Source organism: Camelus dromedarius, chromosome 5 (genome assembly GCF_036321535.1).
Source record: "Camelus dromedarius isolate mCamDro1 chromosome 5, mCamDro1.pat, whole genome shotgun sequence".
Classification (NCBI taxonomy): domain Eukaryota; kingdom Metazoa; phylum Chordata; class Mammalia; order Artiodactyla; family Camelidae; genus Camelus; species Camelus dromedarius.
This window is the reverse complement of record NC_087440.1, coordinates 67,499,840-67,525,125: the sequence shown is the minus strand read 5'-3', so window position 1 is coordinate 67,525,125 and position 25,286 is coordinate 67,499,840. Positions and strand designations below refer to the sequence as shown.

The 25,286-nt window shown below is 43.1% G+C and overlaps 1 protein-coding gene across 8 annotated transcripts in view; it reads right to left on the bottom strand.

Moving 5' to 3' along the window:
• The window catches only part of SIPA1L1 (signal induced proliferation associated 1 like 1), a 338,644-nt gene that overhangs the window by 23,845 nt on the left and 289,513 nt on the right, over window positions 1-25,286 (bottom strand). For 7 of the 8 annotated variants that reach the window (XM_064486079.1, XM_064486081.1, XM_064486086.1 and 4 more), the window contains 4 exons: window positions 22,633-22,782; window positions 17,973-18,097; window positions 15,005-15,123; window positions 11,498-11,940 (listed from right to left, as the gene is read on the bottom strand). In XM_064486079.1, coding sequence (XP_064342149.1) covers window positions 11,498-11,940; window positions 15,005-15,123; window positions 17,973-18,097; window positions 22,633-22,782 — 837 coding nt within the window. Of the gene's footprint in view, window positions 1-11,497; window positions 11,941-15,004; window positions 15,124-15,567; window positions 15,631-17,972; window positions 18,098-22,632; window positions 22,783-25,286 lie in introns of all 8 variants that reach the window. The other variant, XM_064486087.1, reaches the window with a different exon arrangement.

Here is a 25,286-nt window from a genome sequence, read left to right as displayed (position 1 = left end):
GTGGGAGAGAGGGAGTCTAGATGCTGGTGAAGAGGCAGCTCTTGATCTGGGTAGCGATGACACGGGGATGTTCACTTTGTGAAAATCCATTCTGACGTATACTTATGACCTGTGCCTATTTCTGGATGCATGTTATACTTGGATGAAAACACAGCCACAAAAACAAAGCAAACAGAGATGACCTGAAAGGGGAAGGCCTTAGTCACTCCATGAGGCTGTACAGCAGATTGAAGAGTGCGCGACAAAGTGTCAGGGGAGGACAAGGACACAGGGCAGAGGCCACCTCGAGGGTTTTCCACACGAACTGGGCCCTAATGCTTCCGATTAAATATAACCATCTCCTTTATTTCCGTAACTAAGAAGGAGGAACCAGGTTCAAACTTAATAAAAAATACAATTTGAAAAATGACTAACCACACTGTAATCCCTCCAACCATTTTTCCCCCGAAGATTTTTCTGTCAAGAGAGAAAGGGGAAAGGCCTCTCACAAAACCTTAAAGGGCAACGTAACCTGAAAAGGACTGCAGTCTCATTTAGTTTTTACCTTTCAATAACAGATAGCCTACTTGTTTGCTTTTAAAATGAAGACAAGGGGACGCAAAACTTTTCCATAAGTTCAGTACGTTAAATCAGTAAGAACAAAATGACAGCAGGTCTCTGTTACGGAAGAGAGATTACAAGAGGACAGGTGAACCAGAAGAAAGAGGAAGGGGCAGGGATGGAGGGGCTGGGAGGAAAGACGCATACAGATCAAGGCAGACAAGCCCACAGACAGTAGCACCTGAGGCCCAGTTTAACAGCAAATGCACTGTTAACACAGGGAGCATCAACCCAGAGAGGCTTCTGAAGTCAGCGCAGCCCTTGGGAAACTTGGAAACAACATGACAGACTTGCAGCTGTTGGTGAGTTACTTAGCGACAAGATCTAATCTTTGATTTGCAGATTTTTTTTCACCCAACTATTCCTACCCCGTACACATTTACAACACAGATGTGGAGATGTCTCAAGCAGATTCTAACAAAGTGCAAAACTGTGCGTTAGGGTCTAACATACTCATGTCTCATCTTGGATGGTATCACGTGCTTGCTTCACCAGCCCTGACTGGCGTCCTCCAGTGAGTCGAGAGTGTCTGAATGACTAGAGCCATCCTCCTGCTTGAGCATCTTAAGATACAGACTGCAGGGCCTCGCCCCAGAGATTCTGGGTCGGTAGCTTGGGTGGGATGGGGAAGACCTGAGAACTGGCACTTCTAACTTGTTCCCAGATGATGCCGTAGCCCTGACCCAGGCCCTGGAGGAACATTGGATTGCCCATGTCTTACATTTCTCAGCAACAGGTATCCTGATGTGGTAACATCGATATTCAAAACCCTGGGGCTTTCAAAGACTAAGTGCTTGATCAAAAGAGAAATAATTAGCCATGAGAAAAGAAAGTACATTTGCACAGTCTGTTAATTTACAAATCATTCCTTCATGTTTTACAGAATAGCTATGCTGCTTTTAGCCGCAGTGTATGTACTGCATAAAAGGGAAAGCTCCTTACAAATGCCGAGAGAGAGAGTAATACATACAGCATACACAGCTTTTGGAGCTCATCTTCCCATATAAATTTAATTGCAACCATTATTTCCCTGAAAGGCATTTAATAAGTTTTTGTAAACTCTTTGAAGGCAGGGATTTATCTTTGTGTATCTCACAATGTCAGCATACACTGGACTCCCAGTAAAATATTTGTTGAACAGAGGGATTTTCCTTAGGATTTGCGTAGCACACTGTATATTTAATTTCTTTCCCCTTGTTCATAATATGTCTCTCTCCCCTTGTTTAAAGACATGCTCCATAAGGGCTAAAATTTTTGTCTGTTTTGTTCATCACTATATTCTTCCTGCCTAGAACAGTCCCTGGCCATTGTAGGCATTTAATATTTGATGGAATAAACTGCCAAATAAATGATAAATTAGCCATCCATTTTATTTATTTATTTATTTAAATAAATAAACTTGACTTATAGTGCTTTTTTTTAAAATTGAAATATAATTGATTTACAATGTTGTGTTAGTTTCTGATATACAGCAAAGTGATTCAGTCATACACATATATGTGTATTCTTTTTCAGATTCTTTTCCATTATGGGTTATTACAAGATGCTGAATATAGTTCTTTGGGCTATACAGTAGGACCTTGTTGTTTATCTCTTTTATATATAGTAGTTAATATCTGCAAACCCCAAGCTTCTAATTTATCCCTCCCCCACCTTGATAACCATGTTTGTTTACTGTAAATTAATTTCTACTTTATAAATAGTTCATTTGTACCATTTTTTTTTTAGATTCCATATATAACTGGTATATTTATCTTTGTCTGACTTACTTCGCTTAGTATGATAATCTCTAGGCCCATCCATGTTGCTGAAATGGCAATATTTCATTCTTTTTTTGTGGCTCAGTAATCCACTATATATATAAAGCACATCTTCTTTACCCATTTATCTGTTGATGGACCTTGAGGTTGCTTCCATGTCTTGGCTATTGTAAATAGTGCTGCTATGAACGTTGGGGTGCATGTATCTTTTCAAATTAGAGTTTTCATTCTTTCTGTATATGCCCAGGAGTGGAACTGCTAGATCATATGGGAAGTCTATTTTCAGCTTTTGAAGGAAGCTTAATTCTATTCTCCATAGTGGCTGCACCAAACTACATTCCCACCAACAGTGTAGGATGCAGCAACATGGATGGACCTAGAAATTGTCATTCTAAGTGAAGTAAGCCAGAAAGAGAAGAAAAATACCATATGATATCACTCATATGTGGAATCTTAAAAAAAAAAAAAAAAAGGGAAAAAAGGACACTATGAACTCTACAAAACAGAAACAGACTTGCAGACGTAGTAAACAATCTTATGATTACCAGAGAAAGAGGGTGGGGACTGATAAATTTAGGAGTTTGAGACTTATAAATGTTAGCCACTATACATATAAAAATAGATTTTAAAAAAGTTTATGCTATATAGCACAGGGAACTGTGTTCAATATCTTGTAGTAACCTTTAATAAAAAAGAATATGAAAACAAATATATGTATGTATATGTATGACTGAGACATTGTGCTGTACACCAGAAATTGACACATTGTAACTGATGGTACTTCAATTAAAAAGCAACCCCCCCCCCGAAAAAACCCTACCAGTGTAAGAGGGTTCCCTTTTCTGCACACCCTCTCCACCATTTATCACTGGTGGACTTTTTAACAATGGCCATTCTCACTGGTATGAGGTGATACCTCATTGTAGTTTTGATTTGCATTTCTCTAAAAGTTAGTTATACTCAGCATCTTTCCGTGTGCCTGCTCAGTGTCCATTTTAAATGTAAGGGAGAGTTATACACAAAGTTACTGTATTTTACTCATATTCTTTAAAACTGGATATTGCTTTATTTTTATTGCAAGAAATAATGAAATCTGCAGAGTATGCTTCTGTTTACAAGTGTATTCTTAAAAGGATAACTGCTTAATTATCCACAGACCCTGATTATTGGTTTTTATCTGTGAACAGGATGGCTGACACGAGCTCCCAGGTGTGACCTGCCAGCATACTTTTGTTCACTAATGGTTATAGTCAAGTACAGCCCTACTTAACAACTGATTAGATTTGGGAACAACAGTAAAATCGGAAACAAATGCACAATTCGTTGGTAGTTCTTCCTACTTTAACGTGTACAACTCAGCATGAAGTAAGGTGGGCACTTCAGTACACATGGCCTCTGGTTCGGTAGGGACATGAAGATCACCTGGGAGCTTTAAAAGTATACTTTCTTGGGTTCTAATCCCAGAGATTTCAATTTAAGAGAGTTGGGGTGGTGCCTGGGTCGTGTATTTTGGCAAAATCTCTCCCAAGTGTGCACACCCACTGAGGACCGCTTGAATCCAGCTGAATTATCATATCGTGATGACTTCATGAAAACCCAGCTTCAACAGTCAAGATCAAGAAGGGGAAGGCATCCCAGCAGTGTTTCTCCAGCCATGGGCTTCCCTTTTCTGCACACCCTCTCCACCATTTATCACTGGTGGACTTTGGCCTCTACAAGTGCTCATGTAAATAATGATTCCTTGGCTTCCATCCCATCTCCAAGAACCCCAGAAACGTGTATGTTAACAAACCCCCAAAGATTCTCAGGTTCCCTAGAGTTTAAAAACCACTGCATGAGTCCCTCAACACTTCCTCCACCACAGTGGGTTGTCTCCCTCCATTAGGAGCCCCTCCCTGGGCCCAGCTATGGGGTGTGTGTGTGAGGGGGTCCTTGAAGGTGACCAGTCCTGCTGGCCTAGAACCATGCGGAGAGAACGACACCCACACATTTCCCCTAAGAATCTCTGAAGTGGCTTTAATTACAGAACAACGGAAATGAAGTTGTCCACTTCATACTTTTCAAGGGGAGCGGGGTGGCTGAGCCATTTTTCATTTTCCTGGAGATTTCATGTTAACTCACTAGGCTGCAATTCAGTTTTAGCCCTGGCAAATTAGATCTCTCCCCAGGAGCTGAGTAAGAAGGTAAGGAGCCAATGATATGGAAACAAAAAGAGAAGAGCAATGGATACGCAGGAAGTGACAAGGGCAGTGTCTGTCTGAAAAGCGGGTTTAGCTGTGAGCATGGCTAAGCTGGAACCACTAAGGACTTAGGCTGATGTTCCTGGATTCCTCACGAAGAGATCCTAGCTTTATTTCTTATATGAAGTTTAGGGCATTTCCCCTTTCCAAAAAAATGGACCAACCTCTGATTCGTTTGGTCCAGGACATGAATTTTGAAAGAAAGAGAGGACACACGCACATATGCATGAAACCTCATGGAAAAAGAGAAGAGGCAACAGGGCATCTGAGAATCTGAGACAGTCTGAATCTGTCCAAACTTCTTATCCTAACTTGTGGCTCAAACGAAACTGAGCCAAACGCACTGCAACCTGGTTATTTCACGCTCCCGGCTGTGGTACAGCTTTATAGGAGAGGACGCGAGATGGCCAGCCTCCAAAAGGAGCTTTGGTCACAGCAGGTGCCCCTTCGCAGAGGAGGGTTTGCATCTGCTTGTCGACCTTGCAAAGGAATGAGCCCCACAGGACAGGGCAGCCCGAATGTGAGGGGTCAAAGCCCCAAGTGCCGAAGCTATGAGGGCCCGGCAAACTTCTGCAATTTCTGCTTCATCAGCGAGGCCACCACCTCCTCCGGCTGCTGAGAGCAGCGGAGGAGACACTTGGCACCACCTGCTGCTGGGCCTGACACCGAGGGATGGGTCTAGACAGGCTGGGCCACTAGGGAGGGTATTTTCACAAAGGAGGCGGAGAAAAGTTACACAAAGGCTGAATGCTGGCCTGATACCAAGGGAAGGGGAGCTGATCGGGTTTCTGTCATTACTTGTACAGATAACAAATAAGCCTCTGGGTGACAGATAATGTGGAGGGTGATGATTAGGGAGGGCTCCTCCCACTGGGTTCAGCGCCGGCCAATTCTGTCCAATACTGGCTCTACAATTTAGGAGGCCTTCAGAAGACACCAATTCTAAAGGACTAGGGGAAAAAGCAGCGAGGTGGGAGTGATTAAGCTGGCAAAGGGGATGCCCAAGGGACCGCAGTAAAGAAAACTGTTCATTACTAACAGGGAGATACTTAAGGGCACACAGGGAAATGAGTGGCCCGGCCTGCAGAGCAGAAGGGACCTCAGGCTGGGTAAGTGCAATGCTGAGCTAGTTACTGGGAGCGAACAAGGTAACTATGGATGTGATCATTTGATTAAGCACAGCCAAGGAGAGTGTCATGGCCAGACGTGGCATCTAAGAAAGGATAAAGAACACAAAGCAGGAAACTTGAGAAGCAAAGTTTCTTGGGAGATACGTGTTTCCTGAAGGAAAAGGAACCGGGAACTACACGAAGTGATGGAGAACTTAACAAAGGAAGTGACAGCAAACCTTCTGTCTTAAAAGGACATTTGCCATACATCTGATAACCTTTTTTAATTCTCAACACACTTAGTAAGGGCATTAGGTATTATCAAGTTACAGATAAGGGACAAGCTCACTGAAACGGCGGGACTGGCCGAAGGCCACATGGCTGGCTGGTCAGCGGTAGAAATGAGACTTGAACCTGGATCTCAGGATCCAAATCTACTTTCCTACACTTCCCTCTTGACTTGCCTGGAGGTGCAGGGCTCTGACCATATATACTTTGAAATTGTTTTCAAATCTCCTCTTGTTGGTATCTACAAATTTCATAATCTTAGACTTCAAAAAATCTTCTTAGTCTTTAGAAAAGACTCAGCTCGGAAAAACCATTGTTCTCAATTATAGATTTAAGCTGCAGCTAGAGGAATTTCAGATAGGTGGATATGGGACCAAATTTTGAAGAGGGAGAGGACTAAAGTACTTAAATTACTCAAAAAGATTATGGAATCTTTTAGAAATTCTTCTTTCCTTTCTTTTAGCAGTTGGATAATTTCTCATCCTAGTAGTATAGCCGGATGGTTTTAAATAGAAGTAGGAATAGATACTCTGTCCTTGCAGAATTCCTGCTGGTCTTCTGAGGTAATGACATTTAGAGAATTTGGGCTTTCCCTATCGACTGGATGAATGTGTTAGTTGCTGCACAGAACAAAGTCCTGATAAACTGTTTGTTGGTGAGCTCTGCAATCAAGCAAGCTGACCTCTGTGGCTGGACAGAGCTCACTCTCTCAATGTTAAAACTTCAACCACAGTGGCTCTATTTTTCGGTCATTAAGGTTAGTTGAACATCCCCAAAGTTCTGGGTGAAATAATCACCCAATTCCATAAGGTGGAAGAAATGGAAATGGAACAAGACAGCTTAGGCCAGATCACCTAGAGTTCTGATGGATGAAAGCAAAATAAAATAGAACCCTGAATGGTCACTGGGCATAGGACCACAAAGCGAAAACCACCAATAAAAGCGATTCATAAACATGTGATCCGTAGAGCCAAACACATGTTGGAGAGAAGTCCTGGGTAATTTTAGAGGCTTCACTTTAAAGTCAGAATTAATCCATAAAATTTAGAAAAAGAACAGCCTCGTCCTAAGGAAAAAATGTAGAAGAGAGGCAATGAGTTGTTAGTAATCTAAAAAGATTCCAGGCAGAAGAGATTTAAGACAGAAACATTACGGATAATGAAAACGGAATGGTTTCTAATCAAAAAAGGCAGGCGTATTTCTCACCTCGGGTGCCAAAGAGGACAGAGAACAAAATTTATAACTCACAAGCGCCAATATTCATCCAGATCACACATACAGAAAGAGCCCGGTCTGCCGGAGGAGCCGAGGCATTCCTTAATGTTCAGTGTAAACCGAAAGTAACAAGTCCTTCTTTACCCCGACTCCCAAGAAACATACAGCGTTTCTGGCATGGGTAGCTAACCTATGAGGCTAACCAGGAAAAGCACATTCAAGAACTCGAGCTTCACGAACAGCCGGGCAGGCTTTTTTGGTCCTTAATCACCCCTTCTAGTGATCCCAGACCCTGACCAATATATGCAGATATTGATTGATATTTGCATATAAGTTGTTATAAAGGCTCCCCTGGTTATATTTTGCAGGCTGAATAAAAAAACTTGTACAGAAGTGACTTTACCAAAAATTCACAAGGACTTTATGCACACTCTTATGATAATGCCTATAAATAAAAGCACTCGACCTCTGTGCAAATATTGACAATTCTATACAACAGGCTTTGACATGTAGTAGTGGTTTTCTAGAGGAGTCAGGAGTGGAGGATGTATGCTATTTTCAAACTGGTTTATTAGTAGGGGCCTTGAGTCATCTGGCAAAAAGTGGGAACTTTTAAGGAAGAAGTTATTCTTATTTGTTCACCAAACTGGACTGAGCACCTACAATGCCGATGGACTGAGCACCTATCCGTTGCACTCGGTGGTGTGTACAATGCAAAGGTACTTCGGATGAGCACACGGGATGAGAAATCCTCTTGGATTGGAGGGCAGTAAAAATGTATATGGGTCACATAAGTGGGGGCTAATAGGCAGCAGGGCTCTGAAGGGGCCTCCTGGTAGCAAGAGGCAGCGGCAGTACGGGGGGGCTAGTGAGAGTGGGTGCAGACGTAGGACACCTGAACAGGTCAGACAGGTCACGTTAGGATGTTACAGAGGAGATGTGCGTGTGCAAGCACCAGGTGGGGTTTTTAGCTTTATCATCTGTGGTCTTAAATCTAGTTCTGATGTCAGCAATGGCCACTAGTCAGTAGGACTAGAGCTCTGTATACTAAGGAAGTCTTTGGTCAGCACACCAGAAAGGAAAGAAAAATGCCATATGATATCGCTTACATGTGGAATCTAAAAAAAAAAAAAAAAAAGAAAAAAAAAAAGACACAAACTTATCTACAAAACAGAAGCAGACTCACAGACATAGAGAACAAACTTATGGTTACCAGGGGTTAAAGGGGGTGAGAAGGCAGATAAATTGGGAATTTGAAAACTAGACCTCTTGGAGAGTGACGGAAACGTTAGCTATCTTGATTGTGGTGGTGGTTTCATGGGTGTATATATACCCGTGAAATTCACCAAAGTGTACACCTGACATGTGTAGTTTACTGTAAAGGAGCCATACCACAATAAATATGTGTTGAAAAAGAAATCATAACCCCCCCCCAAAAAAGAATATGCTTCTCAGTCTCCTTGGCTTTCGTATCTTTTCATTAAATAAATTATGATCCTTAAAAAAAAAAACTGGTCAGAGTATATTAAAATTGGAACTATCTTCATCTCTCCTATGCTCACCACAAAGCGTTTTTTGAGTGGTTTAAGACCTGAAAATGAAAACAGCCATTATCAAAAAAAAACAAACAAAAAACAAACAAAACTCCCTAAGTTTCCAAACTTCATGGAAAATACATCTATATCCAGAGAGCAATACTTTAGAACAATTAATAGACTTTTTAATTGTAGAGAGCTTTCAGTGTATATGGCTTCTCTTAATGACATCTGAATATAACAACCCTATGTAATTACCGACCTACATTAATGCAGTTCTCATGGCAAGGGGAGGGGCGGGGCAGAAAAAACCTGCACAATCATCAGCCGGGAGACTGGAGGACAGAGGGAGTAGGAACACAGCCCGGGCAGAGATACACAGTGGAACTTAATCACTGTAATTTAGATTTTGTCACCAAGTCCCAGGTACAAGCTCTTTTATGCGCTGTCAAGAGATCTCCACATTAATTGCTGTTCCTGTCTTCTGAGGACACATACACTCTAATTTGTAGTGATTTTAGTTTCTCTAGCAACGTGCATTTGGTGGCTAAGTCCTCCTCTCCACCAGAAGAGGAAGTCCGCTAAAGCTCTGATTATCCAGCTCACTCTGCCAAGATCAACAGCCTGAAGTCACAAAGCATCCCCGTTTACCAGAGTCGCGAACGAATGTGACTCAACCTGTCAGTGGGTGGGAAGCCCTGCCACCCTCCCTGAAAGGCCACTTTCTTCTCTAGAATCTTTGATTTTCAACAGAAGAGTTATTTCCAGACAATGATTTAAATGACTTCTGCATGGTCAGTTGGAAGGAGAAAATGTGGATACTCCTTTAAGGCCTTCAGGCAGGCTCAGTCGGCACATTCAGCTAACACAAGCCCAGGTGCTGACTTTCCGGGAAGAGGGGACGGGCACTGTAGATCCCCTGGGATTTGGCAGATCTGTTAGATGGCACAGCCTATGTTTTGTGCTTTGGCTTCAGAAGCCCGGCCCTTTTTGTCTTTACCCCGTGGGGATGCCATTCTAGACAAGATGTTTATGGCTGACTTTCTTCCGCCGTCAAATTAGACCAGAGATCCGTTCCCAGATGGAATATCATTTCAAAAAAAGACACCCTCCTTTCAAAATGAAGAACTGAAAACCAAAGATCTGGGAGTCAAGGGAGGCCTAAAAACCCCAGAGGAACTATTCGGAACTGAACTCTCTTCTCAGTCAACGCACAGGCTGTACTTAAGGGGATGGTGGGCTTGCCAGAGACAGCAAGCCAGTGGCACAACTCGGCGGCAGGCGCCCCCACATCTGTGTTATCATTATGGGATCTGATGCCCGGTCTTCTCGTCTACTTTTCCAAACACTTCCTTAACCCACTTGAACCATTCTGTTTTCTGGACTGTGGGAAGGTAACTGGATGCCTGGTACTCCAGAATCCAGAGACGGCTTCCCCATTTGCCTTTCCACTGGGGCCATGCAGTTTCCAGACCTGCCACAATCACTTTATTACTGCAACAGGGTAGTGGTAAACAGATGAAGCTCGGGAAAGGCTTCATCCCATCGGGCCAATCTGAAAGTTTTTAAAGATGGGAACTTGAGAATCTTATCGGGGACAATACAGACAAGCGGAGACGTGAATATTAAACTGATCGAGTTAAACCAATCCCAGTCAAGTCAAGGATGTCCTCTCTCATTAAGATGACCTGGGGTTTACAAACAGCTTATGTGCCTGGATTCCCACTTGAAAAGTGAAACTAAATGCGGCCGCGCTGCTCCTTTTCTTTAGGGTGTGACAGTAAAAGAGACCTGGAAGACAGCAAGGTCGGAGGCTGTCACACAAGCTGATGAATGACTGACAACAATAAAAGGTAAAAGGAGAAACCACTGCAGAGACCAATAGGCCGCCAAAGAAAGGGAGGGAATATTTCCTCCCTAAAAGTTAGGATCTTGTCATTCTTTGGACTGTAGGCTCGAATCCAAAAGAGGAAATGAAAATAGTATTTATTTTGCCTATCAGTGCGATCTCCAGGGATACAGGGGAGTGTGCACTTTTCTATTCTGAAAGGTAGATGGGCTGTGTCTAATTTTAGCTCCACTTTCCTGTTGGACACCCCCTACCCTCAACACATCACTGTCAGGGACCAATTACTGAAAACAAATCATCCTGCAAACACTGGGGAAGTGATGTTCTCTGACAGAGAGCCAGTGTAAAGGATGCGTCCAGCCTCATAAATGATTCCCTATTAGTCTTGGAAAAGACCGCTATCTTTTAAAAATATGGTCCAGATTTTCTTTGAATGTCTTCAAAACACTGTCCCATTCTCCACTCTCTACTCCTAGCTGGAAGCCAACATTACAAAATTCTTCTCTCATTCCGGTATGCAGTTAGGAACATTTTCATAAAATCAAATGCTACAAAGAACAAACTTGCAAACTTTTCTCATTTAAAATAATGCATTGAGGGGAGGGTATAGCTCAGTGGGCAGAGCGCATGCTTAGCAGGCAGGAGGTCCTGGGTTGGATCCCCAGTATCTACATTAAAAAACAGTAATAATAAAGTAAAATTAAATTAAATAATACATTAGGATTGAAGGAATAAAGTATGTTGGAGGCAAATAAATGGCAGTGAATATATAAACATAACTGTCGTGGCATGAAACCACCCCCCCTTTCTTAATACACTCCCGAGCAAAGGGAAGTGGGGAGAGGCCGGGAACTGGAGGGAAGTGGCCGCGAGTGGGAGGAGCGGCAGGAAGGGCGGGTACCTTGCGTGGGAAGCAGCGTCGTTGATGCTGAAAGCGCTGTTCTCCCTTGTCAGAGGGTTCGAGCCGGCCTGGCTCTTGGTGTGGATGTCCAGGCTCAGGGAGGACTCGGCTTTCCGGTCCATGCCGTGGCTCTCTGCCTCTAAGGTCCGATCTGCCATGGAGATGACTTCGCTGGAACTATGCCACAGGGGCGCCACCTTCTCCTTGGCCGGCCCTGAGCGCGGCGACGACGTGGCCGCCCCCAGGGAGGCTGTGCTGCCGTGGCTGGGGCCGTAGGAGGTGGTGTCGATGCCGCTGTCCGCAGAGGTGCCCTGCAGATAGTTGTAGCTGTTGAGCTCGGACTCGGCGCGGTCCCCGTCACACCACTTCTCGTCGCTGTGGGCGCTCGACGCGTTGCTGGACAGGGTGTTGCTGCTGGAGTGGCTGGAGTAGTGGCTGTCCGACTGCAAGGGAAGCAGGATTTCCTTAAGGTCAGGCTTTGCTTCTGGAACGACCCTGGGACGTGTGTCTATAGTTACAGGGTTTGCAAGGCACAAAAATTCCTATTTGACAAAACAAAGGCAGGCAAGAGGTACCTGGAAAAACCTATTCAGAAGACTCCATAGCAGAGAGCGCTGAAGACATTTTTTTTTTTTTAAATTCACTTTTCATTACTTGGCTTATGCTAAAGTATCAAGAGTACTGAGTTCATTTTAATCAGAAAAATAACTTCAACTGTCATTAGAGTCCTTAATAACTTCATCTTAAAATAGAAAGTGATAAATCCAAACGGCTTATAGTTAGAAAAACCCTACTGATCAGAGTAAAAAGAAGGCAGAATATAAAACGTTTTCCTAGAGACATCTCTTCTTTTGCCAATTAGGATCTATTTAGGAGACAGCTTTCTAAGGAGTGCTTAGAGGTAAAATTTATCCAGAGGTACCAAGACAACGCAGCGGGGGAAGACAGTCTTTCTAACAGATGGTATCAGGACAACTGGATATCCACATGCAAAAAAGAATTAAGGAGGATCTTTACCACATAGAAAAATAAACTCACAAAGGTTGAAGACTTAAGTGTTAAGAGCTAAAACTACAGAACTCTTAGAAGAAAACACAGGTCTTCATCTTCATGACCTTGGATTATGCAATGGTTTCTTAGATACGACACCAAAAGCACAAAAACTTAAAAGAAAAAAAAAAAAAAAGGTAAGTTGGACTTCATCAAAATTAAAAACTTCTGTGCTTGAAATAACCCAATTAAGAAATGGCCAAGGGATTTGAATAGTCATTTATCCAAAGAAGATATAAAAATGGCCAACAAACACATGAAAAGATGCTCATTAGTCATAAGAGAAATGCAAATCAAAACCACAATGAAATAACAGTTTACACACATTGGGATGGCTGTAATAAAAAAGGCAGACAGACAATAAGGATGGCATCATTGGCAGACATGTAAGATGGGGCAGTCACTGTGGGAGAACAGCTGCAGTTCCACTCAAGAGAAATGAAAACCTACTTCCACATGAATTTCATAGCAGCATTACTCACAATGGCCAGAAAGCAGAAACAACCCACATGTCCATCAACTGATTAACGGATAAGAAAATGTATATCCACAGATTGGCATCTTCTTCAGTCATAAAAAGAAATGAAGTACTGACTCATGCTACAACATGGATGAACCTTGAAAACATGACGCTAAGCGAAAGAAGCCAAGCACAAAAGACATCGTGTGTAATTCCATTCATACAAAATGTGGAGTTGGCACATCCACAGAGACAGAAGGTAGACTAACGGTTGTGGGGGCTTGGAAGGGATGGAAGACTTGGGGTGACTCCCTAAGGATACAGGGCTTCTTTTCAGGGTGATGAGAATGTTCTGGGGTTAGATAGTGGTGCTGGTTGCATACCTCTGTGAATACACTAACCACCACTAAATTGTACACTTTAGATGTGTGTGAATATTATATGTGAATATATGGTGTGTGAATCCTAACTCAATTTAAAAAAATGTGTACAGAACCTTTGCTGCAAAGTGGCTTAGTTGCTCAGAAAGAACATTTGATAGCTTACCAAAGAAATAGGATTTCAAACGACACCTGAGTAAAATGATATTTAAATTGGTGGGAGGCTGGAAGTCCAGATTACTTGGTGAAGATGGAAAGAAAAGAGGAGGAGACTTGTGAGTGGGGCTCATGGCTGAGGAAGGAGCATGCTCTTTATTAGCTGCAGGGGCGGGGGGGGGGTGCGGAGTAGGAGGACAAGCCTGCCTCACCTCAAAGTGAAAGATCTCTTCCCCTGGAAAAGGGATTAATCTCAGTTACTTTACTGTGCAACTCCAGTTTTTCTCAGTAACAACGTCTGCATTGTAACACCATCATTTATTTCTACCCTTTGTAATATCTGGGCCTGGGCTGTAGAATTTGCTGGCCCCAGGCCACGTGTAGCCACTTTCCATGTGTCTAGAAAATACCCAGCACTTTCCATGTGGCTAGTCCGCACTCAGATGTGTCGAGAGTGTAAAGTACATGGCAGATTTATATGCAGAGATAACCTGAACTCCATCTGTAATTTTAAGTGTTCTAGCCAAATTTGAAAAAGTAAGAAGAAACAGGTGAGGTTAACTTTAAGAATGTATTTGATCTAACCCAAGCTATCCAAAATGTTACTTGACCAGGTAATCAATATAAAAACTATTAATGAAAAAGGGGTAGCTGACACATGGACTAGGGAAGTAATCCAGCATTTACAAATGCAACTGGGACGGCATCACATTTCACCAGTGAATCTCTCCCCTATAGCCTGGTGCAGGGTGCCAGCTCGTGAACATGTGTGCTCTTTCTTTTTTAAGCTTCAGTATTCACTTCATGAAAGCAAAACTTACACGAGCCCTCTCATTAAAGTTCTGAGTATCCTATAAATTAGGGAATAGGAAATATAATCGTTCCTCATCCGACAGAATGACATAGACACAAACACACATTCCAGTGAATAGACAAATAAGGGAAATCAACTGCATTTAAAGAGGGAGGAAATGATAGCTTCTTATTCCCAATTCCACCTGTAAGTGGCAAGCTACGTCTGACTATGGTAACAGGATGAAAACGTGCGTAGCCCTGGAGATCAGAGCAGCAGCAGGGGGAGCTGTCGGGAAGCAATCTCCTTGACTGATGCTCCAACCACACACATCTCATGCTTGCAACTGTGTAAGCAGATAAAACCTATGTCTAGCACCTTTCTATTCCTCACAAGAGGACTGTTTGTGATTGGGTCACATGGCCTTCCACCCAAATCAGTGGGGGTAGCAGGTGCTTATCAGTGAGGAATTTCAGTTTATCTCAAAGTAAGCTGAAGGCCACTGGCGGTAGAAATTCCAGGGCCCTGGCAGCCCAGGCCCACCTTCTACCAGGAGGACTTCCTCTCTGACATCGTGGAAGGAGAGAACAGACTGGTACCATTTTCACCTTGCAAGGAAGGTACGTTGCTAGGAATCCATCCTTTTCATTATCTTACAGTTAACTTACATGCCCTTGTTTGTTCGGAGACAAATGAACCACCGGGTCCTGACGCATCAGTCTCCCACTGGGGCTCTCTCGGAAGGCTGGCAGTACCTTTGATACTGCTGGGAGGTGGCACGTTGGCTCTGGAATACAGCACAGGACATTATGGTGCAGGTACTAAACAGATACCGGCGCACGTTGACAAATGAAGACGGCTTGCCACTGCATCTCTCGGGTCACTGGCCAGCAAACTCTGCATTTCAGCAAGAAGCTTGTTGAGAGTTTACACAATTGACAGCATGTCAAAAACTAAGTGGCTGATGGATAAAGCTTGCAGCTGTTGACAGTGTGTCACACCATACACATTAGCATAGCCAAGTACCACCAAACCAAAGGCCATGAACAATGCGGCAAAGTTAGGAATCAATTTTTGGTTTGGGGGGGGCGGGGGAAGTCTAGAAAATATGGATTAAATTTATGAAATTCATTCATTGCCAAGTGTGGCTAACCTCGCTTGGTCTACATCACCTAGACAGGCATGGATGCAATCACGTGTTACTTACCATGACACTTTGGAAATATTTTACCTGTATATTCATGCTGCTCGAGGACAAAAGAATTGAAATCCTGAGGTCCTCTATAACTGTAAGCTAAGCACAACAGAAAAGACACACAGCAGCTAGTTTACTTAAAACAATTGCTTCCTTTTGGACTCCACTGGCGTTCAAGATGGGGTTCCAAAGGTACAAGGTAAGAGATTTGGCTTCTCTGGTACACTTAAGAGCTAACGGCAACAATTCTGCATTTCTGCGACACCATTCCTAACGCGTACGGGACTGGGCAGCAAACTCTTTGAGTCTCACTCTCAATCATGTCCAAAAGCGGAGAGGCAGAAAAACACACTCCACTGTGAGTGAGCCAATTAAACAAGCTAAGCTCTGCGTCCCCACTGGGCATCAGTCTATCACACACTGATGAACACCGACAGGTGGGTCTGGCTAACGGATAAGAATCTGCACAACATTTTCAATCGGTGACCTGAAGGGCATTCGACAACTGTGTTCTTACAAATTGAGCATTGGAAGGTCAGCCCTTTATACACTCAGTATAGTGTCCTAAGGAGTGAGAACACAGTAATTGTACCTCTTGGTTCCTCCCCAGCATGGCTTATACCCGTGAAGCCCCCGATTCCTTCTGGAATGCCAGCTAGAAAAAGCGGGGTTATTTTTCTGGAATGCCAAAAATTACAAAAAAATTATTTGAACATTTTATTTGGAGCCTTTGATTTTGGATGGAGAAAGGCTATCATTTGGTAAAAAGGGCTTCTCTGGCAGGCTCTAGGGCTATCATCTTTTTTTTTGTTTAAAGGTAGACCTTACTAAAAGAGTGAATGAATGTATTAAAAAGATTCACCCATATTAATTTCAGAGCCTTGTCTATGAAAAGTGGGATGCCATGCAACTGAAGTGGATGTGAGAGAAAAAAAGACTAGAGGAACGTTTACGTGAAGGAATGAATACAGGTCTAGAACGAACCTTGTAATTACCCTTTCCAGCCCCAAGATACTGCTTCACTCCCCATATAACTTCACGAGTGGGACGTGTGACAGTGAATGGTGTACAAAGGACTCACTGGCAGCTTTGTTCAAAGCCTGCACTAGGAGCCAAAAAAGCTGCTAAAGTCATGCTGAAGAAGGGACCCTTTTCACATGTGTTGTTACCATCTCAACAGTATCAAAACATATGGGATTAAATACATTCTGTCAAGAGCGGAACCGTGGATCAGAATATGCTCAGGTTTTCTGTGGGGGGTTGGGGGGGGACGAGAGTGGGGACTGACAGATGGCTTCAATAACACGGCACGTCTCACTGAAGTGATGGAACAAAGCTTATCCTCAGAACCTGAGAATTACGTTTCTCTTCCTCAACTCCTGGCTTAGCTGAAAGCATCTCCATTCCCTTCTATGTTTGTGGGTTTTTGGTTGACTGCCCCCATCCCCCTTGAGCAGCTTGGAGCTCCAGCTTGGCCCCAACCTCTGCACCGAGGAACCCCTCTCCCCAGGCATGGAACCAGGGGCACAGTCATTAAAACAGAATAAAACGACCTATTTGCAGAGGAGATTAAACTATGGGGGTCTTTGCCTTAAAAGTTATCTTTTTTTTTCAGCCCTGGAAATTTTACTTCTTTTTATCCAACTTTGATGGGAAAGCTATTAGAGATAAGATCAAGGGAAAAAACCCCAACAGTTCTGTCAAGTCCCTGATGTACCAACTGTGTGGATACTAAATCCCTGGTGCTACTGTGTTGACACTTAATCTTGTCTCATGGTAAAATTTTATTGTATCAACTAGTGTTTGGGTGTCATTGTAGAACTGCAGAGAGAGAGAGAGAGCGAGAGAGGGAGAGAGGGAGGGCGGGCTGTGCACCAGAAACCTAAATGAAGGCTCTCTCTTGCAGATCTTCCCCATCCAGCAGTTTCAGACTGCTAAGATACCTCCTTAGCTGACAGTTTAATAGTGAGGGGAGGGATGGTATAAAGGGAGGAGAGAGACGCTAACTAAGCCACAGATGTGACGAAACACCTGAATCTTTTTCCCACTTTGTACATAGTTAAAAAAAATTTTAAACTCAACATTAAGAACACTAACTCATCTCCCAGGGCAAAAACAAACGCCTGGCAAAAACAAACAAACAAACAAAAACAAACCGGGGGGAGGGAGGGAGGTACTCAGGTCCCAGGTGGCTTGATACTCTGGCACTTTAATCTGGGGGCTGAAAATAATTCCCGTGTGCTTCCTGTTTTTTAAGTTGGGGTCACTGAGACATCCTTGACTTTTCTCTCAGGTGGCTTTCAGTCACACTTATGCTACCTGGGACTGAATCTTCAGTCACACTTACGAACCAGGGCTGTATAATAGAACAGAAGGCTTTGATGACATCATCTTGGTATAAAAGCAACTTGCGTGTTGTGTTGTAGGAATTAGTGACTTACCCATCTGGTCGGCGATGCTATCCTCACTTCTCTGCCAGCTGGGTGTGGATTTCCCGCTGCCACCAATTTCTGACTGGGTGTTCTGCCTGTCGATGGAGGCTGGGGATCGGCGGCTGACTCCAAACCTGTGGGGATTTCCCCAAACAAAGGCAAAGACATTAGGACCTCACCCATAAAGGAAGAGAAGGTCGTCCTGGGTGTAACGAACTCAACTCCCAGTCCCTGTAATGACAGGGACTCCCAGTTTTGCTTGCACGGCTGTACTTTCGTACTCACCCTTGTGCATGTGTATGTGGGTGCCGGAACTGTGTTCGTTATGGTCAACATACCTCCCTCGGTTCAGATAAGTATGCATGCTAAGTATATAAACTGTAAACAAGGGCAGGGGCCATTAGCACTCAGCTAACCCAAGATACACAGAATAAGAAACCAAAATCTTCTGGCTCCTGTGGAGCTAAGCTCAGATTTTCGTTCACAGCCCAAAGGAAAACATCACCATCCTAGTGTTCCATGTGTATCGTCCAACTGGCACATTCCAGGGGTTTTCTCTTAACTCAGTAATCTGCTAAATCACTAAGGCATTCATTCTTGAAACAAGCATTTTCTGAGCACTTACTCTGAGGTCTGAAAGACGAAGACTGCTACCACTCACATTATACAGGGACCACTTTCAAAATGTGTAAATTTCAATTTTTAAAAATTGAAGTATAGTCAGTTTACAGCATTATGTTAATTTCTGATGTCCCCAAAGGTGATTTAAAACTTACACGTTTTTGAAGATACTACTACTTGAAACGCCTTTGAGAGGGCAATTTGGAGAGAGGTAAGCTGGTATATATAAAGGCAAATGTCTATTTCTGGAAAGATTAGTTATTTAAAGAGTCCATTTATTTTTCCCTGTGTGGGATAATAATAATATAATATAGGCTTAATTAAAGCATATGCCTTGATTAATAATATCAGCAAAGTAAATATTGACTGAGCCCACGGAAAAGGGCAGGAGTGTAAAATTCAGAGTCATGTGGAAATTTAGAAATCTGGGTGTGGTTACTAATGAACTTATGGGTAATCTATATGAGAAAACACAAAGCAGGGCCTGGATTGACAAGTGTCTCATATGCTATAAACTGATAAGTGCATAGGAAGGACCAAGGGGAGTACCGGACAGAGCAGGACAAGAGGAGGAGGAAGACCCAGGAAGACCCGCAGCCACGCTCAGCTTCCCCACCCAAATCCACTCATGTTTTATCTTTATTTATAAAATGGCAACACTATTATATGGATCCAGGGAGAAAGTCCATATAAAAGCATTTGAAAAGCAGGGAGGGCTAGAAAATATTTTAGTAAAACTCCTATTCTAACATCTCCCTCATTACTTTTTGCACAAACGACAGTTGTCTACAAACTCAACTCAGAAACATCACTGAGTGGGGGAGGGTGTCGCTCAGTGACACAGCTGCTGCTTGGCATGCATGAGGTCCTGGGTTCAGCCCCCAGTACTTCTGTTAAAATAAATAAATAAACAAATCTAATTACCTACCCCCCTACAAAGAAAGCAAAAAAAAAAAAAAAGAAAGAAAGAAAGATCACTGAACATGAACAAAGCTACCCCCATTAAAAACAAACAAAATCCTTGACTTACGAAAACTTTCAGCAGAAGTGCTCATTGAAAAAAAAAAAGAACTCACTAATTAACGATCTTTGCCATTTCCTAAGTAAAGCCCTTGTTTAGTTTAGAACAGCAAATATCCTCAAACTGGCCCTATGATTCCGTTCTCAGTGTGCACTAAATTAAGACTTTTTCAAAAAGGCACAGAGATAAAAGTAGAAGTGGACACCAATCTTGCTTTTACTCTTTGGTAGCAGTGTAAACTAAAGACAAATTTTTAAACCTCCGAATTTAAAGCCAAATGCTTTTGTGGCTGTCTGCTTTTAAATAAATGACAAAGCTAGGCTGTCTTTCAATTCTGCCTTGAAAACCATCTTCATCCAATGAACTTTTAATTTCAGTTCTCACACAGCCCCCTCATATACCGCGGGCCAGGGGGCCAGGGGGCCAGGGCTGTGAAGACCCTATCCTTACGAAGCCCAGAAAACACCTGTTCTAATTTTACACTGTGCCTCTTTTTGAAAAGCTTAATTGTCCCTTTGTTTGGAGGAGCGCTTAATACTTCAGGAGTCACGGTTCAGATCTGAAGGAGTTTTTCAGTAATCATTTGGCTGATTCATGAGACACATTCAGTGACCAAGAATTTCTTCTACCTCGTGAGCCAGTCCATTGCTCTCCGGAGCAGGCTGACAGCTTTGAAATATCTTCCTCATAATGGGCTGGAAACTTCGTCTCTATTGTAACTTCCATTTATTGATCTCAGGTGCCCTCACAAGCAAGTTTAATCCCTCGTCTAAGAGCGCTGGAAGAAAGCCACCGTGGGCTCCTCGCCCCCGCAAGGCTCCCCACATCCTCAGGGACGTTTCTCACACCACCACCTCCAATGCCTCGTTCGCCCAGTCCGTCCCTCCCTCTGGACGTTCAACATTCCTCAGAGCGTGTGGTCCCAGAACACATCTCCAAGGATGGGAGAACAGACTCTATGTCTTTTCATCAGTGTTGCTTTTTAACTCTTTCACTCCCATCCTAAACTTGTGCAGATGCCTTTTCTCCCTCCACTTGAGTAGGGCAGGTCTTATTAACCAGCCTCTTAAACTGCATCTTTCAGCTGATTTGGATGGTCTCAACATCCTTACACACATCGTACACACGCGGACGCTGCGCCCACCGAAGCATGGGGAGGGCAACAAAGGGGCAGACTACATTTATGGGCAGCCAGTGTGTGTGGACCTATTATTACCTCACACTCTGGAGCTTTTCCAAGTTCAATTAACGAGTCTGCAGCAGACTCCACACACGCCTGCTTCACTGTCCACCTGCACCTATTTATTTTTACTAAGCGGCCGAGTAGATGTAACCATTGTTCCCTTGGTAAGCATAAGTTTAGGATCAAACCTGGCCCATGAGCAACGCTTGTGAATCAGACACCACGGTTCCTTGCATCACTGACACAGACAAAAATTGCTTGGAACCTGAAGGGAAACACCATATCATCATCATCATCTTATAAAGGCTCATCTGGGGAAAACTGATGGTATACAGCCAGGTGAATAATCACCAGGTAACCTCCAAAGCAATGGGAGGAACCCTCAGTACCACCTATGGCAGGTTTTTACCTGGCAGGCAGATTAAACATTCAGTTGAATAATTACCACCTCATTAAAAAGTGCAAGGTGAACACTGGAATCATGTTGCTAACGTTAATATTCGCCAAAACTTATGTTTCAAATTACATTTTGGTATACGTTTAGAGTACATACTAAAATGAAAGTAAACAGTGATTTCTGTTGTTGCTGTTAGCGCATTTATACTTCATTGCTGTACTAACACTGAAGTTGCAGTGAATTCTTATTTTTGAAGTCAAATTGGACCATTTAAAATCTACTAATTAAAACAAGAAATAATTAGCTGGGCTTGTGGTGTGGTATAATAATAATACTTAACTCATAAAACCTTTTGCAGGGGCTCATAAATAAAAAGCTAAATTTTTTTTCTAATTGTCACTGAAGTAATTAAAATAAGAAATGTGCACTTTAAATATGCTACCAAAGGAATCCTGGGGGAAGTGAGGGGGTTGGGGAGGGGAATATATTTTATAATGGTTTTTACTACTTACTTTCCATTAACATAAACATTTAGCAAAAACAACCACAAAATTATACTTAATAGCGGCAAAAATCAACAAAATACTATAGGATAAAAAATAATTATGAAGGTATTCTTATAAGCATAATTTTTTTGTAACATGGTAAAATCTCAAGAAAGTAAACAAACCATGTGTGCACTTGTTAAAAATAATTTGGGGAAAACTTAGAAGAGAAACATCAGTTTTTTTTAAACACCCCATTTTTGAATTTCGAATGATTCTGAGTTCTTCATTAAGTTCCCCAGAGAGATCCCAGCAGTAAGTCTGTGATGTGTCTTTTACTCTTCCTCTGGGCCAAGCCAGCTTGTGTGTGTCATGTGATGTTTGCTGCTAATTACTTCTCAGCTTCAGACATTCCAATTTTTTCCCCTTTTAATAGCCTCTAAAATCATGTACATTTAGCTTTTTAAGTCTTGTCAGGAGCAAACAGTTACTTTTGGGTATTCAGTGTTGTCAAAAAAGATGGGGGGGACCCCCCGGACAACCCACAGACTGAAATCACAGATTTCTAAACTGTGAGAAAAATCATTTCAAGCTTTGGATATGATGTACATTTCCCCTACTTTATCAGCAATACAAACTCCAACCAGTGCAAGCAGGACCCTACTGAATTCACTTTGAAGGAAATTTTTAAAAGTGGCAAAATCTGTACTCTGAAACTAGACAATACATATAATGGAGCTGATATAATCTGATTTCTTTGCCACTGAGTCCTTAGACACTAAAGAATGATAAACTTTCTAAGACATGGTTTGAACCAGCCATGAAATCATTTTTTAATCTGGAGTATTAACTGTATTTTCCCTTTTGCTCTTTTGTGAAATGATCTAGGCTGGCTGCACGGAAGTCATTCTACACGCCTGAATTACAGGTGAGAGGCAGCAATGCTGACTGGGCATACCTACCCTTCAGGCATGGATTTTTGCCTGTAAGTGCCCCCACCAGAGCCAGTCTCGCTGGATGAAGACAGGTTGCTCGGGGAGTTGCGACACGGCTGGGATCTTGCTAAAGCCATGGATGAGACCGTCACATAGATGTCCGAACCAGGAGACAGCCTGCGTTGCAAACCAGACACATGAAGTCAACAATTCAAAGGGAAAATCCCAAGGTGATGCGTGATGGGTAATATAGAAATGTGACAAACGCGGTGACTTCGTGGAGCTAGTGAAAATGAAGCCAGCTGGAAGCCCACAAAAGAAACTTCCCCATAAAACTACTCCCTAAAGGAACAGCTGGGAAACGGTCTTGAAGGGGTGGGGGCGTCAAAAAATAACACGGGGGGACAAAAAAAAAATTATGTATGTTTCCAAAAGCTGCCAGAACTCCAGGCCTGAATTGCTTATGCAATTTCCTAGTACAGCAGTACAGAGGATAAATGAACTCCAGTGACATTAACATGGCAATTAATTCCAATTTTCCCCCTGGTTCTCCCAGAGTATATGACCATAGTGAGACTGGCACATTCTTTGTATGCTTCTTTGTTTTCCAATTTTATTACTCAAAGTCTGGAATGAATTTTCAGATATTGCTATTTAGGACATATAAATTTGGTAGATAGTAGCATCGTCAGGAAAACATGCTCAGAACTGCAGTTGTTGAATTTCATTGGAATGACTGAGTTTATATAACAAAACAGCAGAGGTGTGCTCCATGTAGCCCCCCCAATACATCTTCTGAAATTATGGGTCCTTCATCCTGCAGACTAGCTCTTGAAACATAAACCAGAACTTTGCAGCCAGATCAGACGTGATTTTTTTCCCCTCTACCTCCTCTCCTCTAACAGGCGATGGGGCAACTGCTGGGATATTTTATTAATAAGTGAGGCTGAAGACTGTGACTAGGTGTCAACTAAATCTCAATAACAATAATATTTTATTTCAGAAGCAAATGCTGGCACAAGTCGCTGGCTCTTCTGGCAGGGCAGGTCATTTCCATTTTACAGCTGAGGGAGTGGAATTCGAAGTCATTTTTTCAGTAAGCCAGACACCTTGGTTCGGAGCCCACTACACTACGTGCTGAGCTACTGCTGCCCCCTAGGGAAGGCTGGATTTTCTTTCCTTAATAAAACAGTCTGCAACAGGTCGGCAGGGTCATGACGATTTTGCACAGAAAGGTATCTTACACTGAAACAAAAGTTTTGAAGCCTTGGGACTGAAGCTGATTCACTGAAATAAAGCAGTTTCCTACAGGGAACCTATATATCCTCTGAAGCAGGGCAGGATGGGGTTTCAGGTACAGGAAACTGACAAAGGGATAACGGAATAACATCAAGCAGCTTTTCTAACAGGAAAAGAATAAGGATAGATACCAAAAAGTATGACCCTCTCCAAATTCATCTATACCCGAGAGGCAGGTCTGACTTGGGAGCCCCGTCTCACCCCTCAGCGACAAACCTGTTACCTCAGCCGTCTCCTAGACGGCACTATTGAACACCTTCCTCGGCCATTCAAATCAAACCTCTTCCCCAGTCCCCCACCCCACAGGACCCCAAACCGGTCCCTCCTATACCTGTCATCTCAAGTTAAACATCTGGAAGCCATTTTCCCCCTCGCTCTTCCTTCTCTTCCACAGTCAATGGTCCAATGAAGTTCAGCTCTTTACTGAGTACAAACTGTGTGGTCCGGCACCCTGGGTGCTGCTCTTAAAAGCATGCAGACAAAAAAGAAACCCATCTCCAACCTGCTGACTGTCCTCTGAGTTCCCCATCTCCAGCCTGGATCAGTACAAGGGTACTCTAATTGGTCTTCCGACTTCCAGGCTCTGGCCATCCACTCCCTCTGATATTTTCTACTAACCTAAGTCATCTGCTGCTAACAGCCTGTCCACAGGATAGAGGCCCAAATCCCGGGCACCCTGTCCCAGGCTTTGGACCATTTCGCCCAAGCCCATCTTCACCCCCACGCCCTCTGCCTACCTCCAGGCCCCCTGTACGGTGGGTGCACTCAGTGTGCCCAGTTCTCAGACTCGCCGCCACAGTTATATCTCACTTAGCCCGTCCTCTCTGCCTGGAATCCCTTTCCCACTTTTTACTCACATAAAGCCCCCCTCCCCAAGGCCTATTTCCAATATTTCTAAATTCATGGATTAACGAGAGCCTCCTTGAGTCCCACAGGTCTGTTCTTTTCCCCATTGTAGTACATCCTACAGAATGGTTAGTTTTACGTGGTTCTGCCTTCTCAACGAGATTTTTGTCCTTAAAGGCCAGGACTGAGCCTTATTTATCTTTACATGTCTGGTTGCGTAATATGTTTGTTGAATGAAGAAGAATCCCTACGCACAGTGTAGAAAATGAAGAACAGGAGGTGGGCTCAGGTTAAGGGCCCAAGTGTTTTACCAAATGCCTCCAGATCTCGGTTCTCAACCATGGTGGGTCTACATCAGTTGAAAATCAGTGGGTCACCAAAAATGAAGTGCCAAAATTTCAGAATAATTTACTGCAAACAATTACAACAGACTCAAAGTGAATAAGCTTTCCAGGGAAATGCAAATCAGAACCACAATGAGGTATCACCTCACACCTGTCAGAATGGCTGTCATCAAAAAGAACACAAATGACCAA